The sequence below is a fragment of the Gekko japonicus genome, unplaced genomic scaffold (genome assembly GCF_001447785.1).
Source record: "Gekko japonicus isolate JY-2015 unplaced genomic scaffold, Gekko_japonicus_V1.1 scaffold2607, whole genome shotgun sequence".
In the NCBI taxonomy this organism is placed as follows: Eukaryota; Metazoa; Chordata; class Lepidosauria; order Squamata; family Gekkonidae; genus Gekko; species Gekko japonicus.
Window position 1 is genome coordinate 152,888 of NW_015175445.1, and position 5,853 is coordinate 158,740.

At 46.4% G+C, this 5,853-nt stretch overlaps 1 protein-coding gene across 1 annotated transcript in view; it reads left to right on the forward strand.

Moving 5' to 3' along the window:
* The window catches only part of TNIP1 (TNFAIP3 interacting protein 1), a 71,487-nt gene that overhangs the window by 31,272 nt on the left and 34,362 nt on the right, over window positions 1-5,853 (forward strand). The window contains exons 2-3 of the mRNA XM_015425870.1: window positions 2,737-2,904; window positions 4,353-4,475. Of these exons, the coding sequence (XP_015281356.1) occupies window positions 2,766-2,904; window positions 4,353-4,475 (262 nt within the window). The 5' untranslated portion in view covers window positions 2,737-2,765. The remainder of the gene's footprint in view (window positions 1-2,736; window positions 2,905-4,352; window positions 4,476-5,853) is intronic.

Sequence of the window (5,853 nt, forward strand, 5' to 3'; positions counted from 1 at the left end):
GCTCCCTCCTAATTCCCGATTCATGGCACATTTCTCTCGGAGGAACCAAGAGGAGGAGCCATCGTTTAAAGCGCCAAAACCGGAAACCTTTCACACATATTTTGCAGCTCCCAGCAGGTGGCTGGAGAAGCAAAGGGAAGGCATGCCGCCCCCCATCGGTCTTCCCTTCCCCAGCCACTGTTCCCCTCCCTGGGTAGGCTTGAGGTTGGAGGGAGCAGAGAAAGAAAGCAGCTTCAACTTTAAATGCATTCTCAAAGACCCCCACGTACAAATATCGTTGGATAAATAAATATCATTATCAATATCTGTTTTGAAGCCCATTTGTTTTTATTTTTGGCAGTCTCATTTAAGAACATAACATAAGAACATAAGAGATGCCAATGTTGGATCAGGCCAAAGGCCCATCCAGTCCAACACTCTGTATCACACAGTGGCCAGAAATACCAGGTGCCATCAGGAGGTCCACCAGTGGGGCCAGGACATTAGGAGCCCTCCCACGGTTGCCCGCCCCAAGCACCAAGAAGACAGAGCATCACTTGCCCCAGAGCCCCTATCTATACCTTGTGACTAATAGCCACTGATGGACCTCTGCTCCATATGCTTATCTAATTCCCTTTTGAAGCCGTCCATGCTTGTAGCCGCCACCACTTCCTGTGGCAGTGGATTCCAAGTGTTAATCACTCTTTGGGTGAAGAAGTACTTCCTCTTATCTGTTCTAACCCGACCGCTCAGCAATTTCATGGAGTGCCCACGAGTTCTTGTATCGTGAGAGAGGGAGAAAAGTACCTCTTTCTCTACCTGCTCTTTCCCATGCATTTAATGTTAATAACAAGCAAAACTGCATCTTTTCCAATAAAAACATATGTAACACTTGTTCATGTATTGTGGCTCTCAAACATCTGATGTCTATTCTATGTGGCTCTTATGTTAGGCAAGTTTGACCGTCCCTGTACTAGTTCCTAATAAAGTTTGGCCCAGTGATAAAGGGTAGATCCATTACTTCTTATTAGATACAGTCAAGCTTTTGTTCTGATAAATAATTTTTAAAAGGCTTCTTCTCCCCATTAGATACTTGCATGTTAGGGTTTCCAACTCTGGGGTGGGAAATACCTGGAGATTTGGGGGTGGAGCCTGGGGAGGGAAGGGATCTGCGTGGGGTACAGTGCAACAGAGTCCACCTTCTAAAGCAGCCGTTTCCCCCAGGGGGAACTGATGCCTGTAGTCCGGAGATCAGTTATAATTCTGTGAGATCTCCAGGCCCCACCTGGAGATTGGTAACCCTCCTTGTCTGTTGTGTACATATGGCACATTCACACAGGCTGAAGTGAATTCAAGTTCAGTTGAATGTGGACTGCAGCCCACCAATCCTAGATCAGTCAATATATCAGTGGGGATGCATGTCTGCCTGCTCTTTGTAATGACACCTGATAGGGCCAATGCTCCCTCTAAGCTGTGGAGTCTTGTGAGCAAAAATCCTACTTTGTGAGCTACTGGCATTAAAGCTGTGAGTGAGCAACTTGGCTACTGCATCAGTTAGTTTGCTCTGGAGCCATCCTTCCTGAGCTGAGACAAAGATGTGTGAGCTGGAGGCTAAAATACTGTGAGCTAGCTCACACTGACTCCGCTTAGAGGGAACACTGGCCAGGGCTATTCTGAATTCACCATAGTGCACAATGTCATTGAAATACCTGTTGTGTTGGAAGAGTGGGTTCACCCACATGCATCTTTTCCCATAAAAGTTAAGCTGAGCCCCAGCTTTATCCATGAATGGGAAAGATACAGGATGATCAATATGGCCATTTCTGACATGGATACTCGGGCCCTAAAGGCTTTAAGAAAGAAAGATTCAGAGGCAGTCAGCATCTGGATCCTGGTGTTAGGAAGCAACATCAAAGGAGGGCTTTGGCCTCTAGGTCCTGTTCTTTTGTCTGCCAAGGCAACTGGTTGGCCACTGTGTGAAAGAGGGTGCTGGACTAGATGGTCCACTGCTCTGATCCAGCAGCACTCTGTTCATGTTCTTAAAAGAGACAGAAAGAGCCTGTCAGCGTAGAACCTTTCCAGAGCCTTTGCAACAGCACAGGATTCTGGTCAAACCAGTGTTATAGTAAAAGCCAAAACAAGCCCCAGGAACTGAGAACAGTGTTGCTGACCTTGATGTGTGAAGTTTTGGTATGAGTGCTGGGGGCAGGGCAGGGCATCTGTTTGGAGGGAGCCCTGTTCAGCAACAGCTGGAAGTATTTTTAAAGATCTTTTGAACTATTGCCTTTGTTCCCATCGTACTTTCTCAGTCTAACTCAACTTGCAGGGTTGTCACAACTATAAAACTATGAGGGAAGGGAGAGAGCCGTCTGCCCCCCCCCCAATCCTTGAAGAAGGGCAGGATAAAAACATGTAGATTAATCCTAATCAAGTTGGGACAATTTGCTTCAAACTGTGGTTATGATGGGAATCATGGCTAGAGTTAACCACTGGTTAAAGCCATTGCAGGTATACTTAAGGGCACTGGGGAAGAGTAGGGGGTGTTACAACAAAATGGGGAGTGCAAGATCCTACACCCCATTCCTGATCTCAAAACTGGGGGTAAGAATTTGGGAAGCCTATGTCTGCACCAGACCAGACCAGTGTGAATGCTAACCTACGCACGCTGTTATTGCCTTCTTCTAGAAAGTCTCCATATATCCCAGCATTCTCAGGTGTTTGTTCTGGAAATACTAACCTTCTGATCTGATGTTTCAGGCATGGGAATCAGATAATTACGCTGCAGCATGGAAGGCAAAGGGCCTTATCGTATCTATGACCCTGGTGGGGGAACACAGGAGGAAGCAGCTGCTGCCTTTGAACGTCTGGTGGAAGAAAATACCCGGCTGAGGGAAAAGATGCAAGGGATAAAGTCGCTAGGTAACGGTGAGGTTGGAAGCTGAGTGACTGCAAATAGTTCTCGTTTTTCTTGACTTTGGAATTTCAGCAACGGCTGAACCATCGCTTTATTGATGTGGAGCAGTAATACCCCTTCCTCAAACCCTTGTGGCAATGTTGTAGTGAAGTAAGAATAAACAAAAGGGATTTTAAAATCCTATTAGTCTAGATAATTCTCATCTAAGCATTTATTGGTGCATTAAAGCCTTGGTTTGCATGTCCTGCGTATTATGTGTTGCACCATCAAAAAGCCTTAAGCCTAAGGGGATGCTTGGTATAAGACTTCTGCCTGTGGAGCTTGCACACTTCCAGGTTACCTCCCAGGTAGCTACAGGTCCTGCAAATACCCAAAGGGTGCCTAGGGTAAGAATATTTTAAATGTCAGCAGCATCCACACAGAAAGGTATATGCATTAGGGCTTTTGGAAAGTGCCACGTATCAGAGGCAATGTAGCACCTTAAATGGTGTAACATCACATAGTGGACAGTTTTCTCTTTGTAGTCAGAGAACCACTTACAACCCTTTTCGAATAAATACGAGTAACCCAAAAGTGAGTTCTGTGTACCTCTAAAGCTTTCACCCGTGCATACTAAGACTCAGTTGTACTATCTCTGATTTGCTTTTCATTTTGATCTTTTTCATGTTGGAATTTAATTCTGTCTTTTTTAAAAGAAATGTAATCCATATATTCATATGTGAGTTTTCATACCTAAGCATCTCTGAAAATATTTGCTTTAAATCTGAGCTGTGGGGGGTGGCGGCTGATGTTCTTGTCCACATGAAGTACAGGGTTAAAAGGTTGCTATTATAGGTAGCCAGTTTGGTGTAGTGGTTAAGTGCGCAGACTCTAATCTGGGAGAACCGGGTTTGATTCCCCATTCCTCCACTTGCACCTGCTGGATGACCTTGGGCAAGCCATAGTTCTGATAAGAGCTGTTCTTGAAAAAGAGCAGTTTCTGCCAGAGCTCTCTCAGCCCCACCTACCTCACAGGGTGTCTGTTGTGGGGAGGGGAAGGGAAAGGAGTTTGTAAGCCGCTCTGAGACACCTTTGGGTAGTGAAGGGCGGGGTATAAACCCAATCTCTTCTTCTTCTTCTTTTCTTATACCAGCTTCATAGCTGATGATTTTCTTACATGGAGATACATACATGCATTAGTTTTATTCAAACACTTGCAGCAAAACAAATTTTTGCACATCGCTTCATGGGCAGGGTTGTATGTATTGCTGCTTTCCCCCCTGCAACAGAAAATGTGTCTCCATGAATAACAAAATATCATGGATGGAGTAGCATCAAAGTTCAGTGGGTAACTGAACTCCAGTTCTTGGATAGCGTGTTGATTGACCTGGGGACAACTGCGTACTAGATATGTCACTGGAAACAAAGGTCATGTATGCATACAAGGGAGCTTTAAGTCATACCTTTGCTGTTTTGTCAGGGGAACTACTGGAAGAGTCTCAGCTGGAAGCCTCAAGGCTACGACAGAAGGTGGAGAGTTTAGTGAAGGACAATGAAATGCTGAGATCTACTTCATCTCTGGACAAACTTGCCGAAAGAGCAGGTATAAAGGAACTAGCTAGTGAAATCAGCCGATATAAATCCTTGAGTAGAACTGGACTTGTGTGTGTGTGTGTGTGGTGAATATATTGCATTGGAGGGGCGGGTGCCTTCAGTGATGCCAGAGGTCATTTCGGGGGGGAACGCGGGGGAACGCAGTTCCCCCGGGTGAGGTGCAGGGTGGCGGGGCACATGACAAATCCCCGCCCCCTGCTTCCGGCCACCCCGCTTCCAGCCCTCATTCAGCCAGGAGGAGGCAGGAGAAGAGGGAGGGTAAGTTGCTTCCTCCCTGCCTCTCCCCACCCCTGCCTGCCTGGGGCCAGGGAGGGCCTTGGTGGGGCTTCCTTGCACTCCCGCTGGCCTTGCAGGTCCACCGCCGGGCCCCTGATGTCAGGGGGTGTGGCATATGCTAATGAGTTATGCTAATGAGTTCCCCTAGCTCTTTTTCTACGAAATGACCCCTGAGTGATGCCATAGGCTGTCTTGACTGGAGAGATTAGGAGGGCTTAAAAAATGTTTTTGTATGAAGAAGAAGCCACTGTAACTTGACAGCTTGGATGAAGTCACGGGCCACCCCCAAAGCTAGTCCAACAACTGAAAAACCGAGACTGCCTGTCTATTTTATTCCACAGGCATGTTGGCAGCAGTCTAAATCAAAACTATGTGATAATGCCATATTCTTATTACTAAGTTACCTGTTTGAATGCCCTTGAACAGTTTTATGTCTAAGGGTACAGGACTCCCAGGAGCTTAAAACGTGAACAGACAAATGGAATTTTTATCCAGCCCTTTCTCTGAGAAGCTTCCAGTGGCTTGTATTTTTCTCCCTTCTGAATGATGTCAACAAACCCGTGAGGTAGTTTAAGTTGCAACGGAGTGATTGGGCAAAAGTCATCTGCTGACTTCTTCTGAATTACTTCCAAGGACTGGTCAGTCTTTCTGCCTCACAAATGTTAGAGGACTGTGGACATAACTGGGGCAGAGACAGGTGTAGTATGACCTCCGGAAACAGCTTGACTTTCAACCTGTAACACGAATGCTGTCACCTGGAGGTTCTTGGGGGATGTGGTCATTATCACACCATCAGCATACCTGCCTTTAATTTAGTTTTTATAGCTCTAACTGAATAGACAACTGCCTGCTTTGAGGCTGGTAAAGGTAAAGGTTCCCTTGCTCGAAAGCCAGTCGAATCCGACTCTAGGGTTGCGGTGCTCATCTCCGTTTCAAAGCCGAAGAGCCAGCGCTGTCCAAAGACGTTTCCGTGGTCATGTGGCCGGCATGACTAAACACCAAGGCGCACGGAACGCTGTTACCTTCCCACCGAAGTGGTACCTATTTATCTACTTGCAATTTCTTGCTTTCGAACTGCTAGGTTGGCAGGA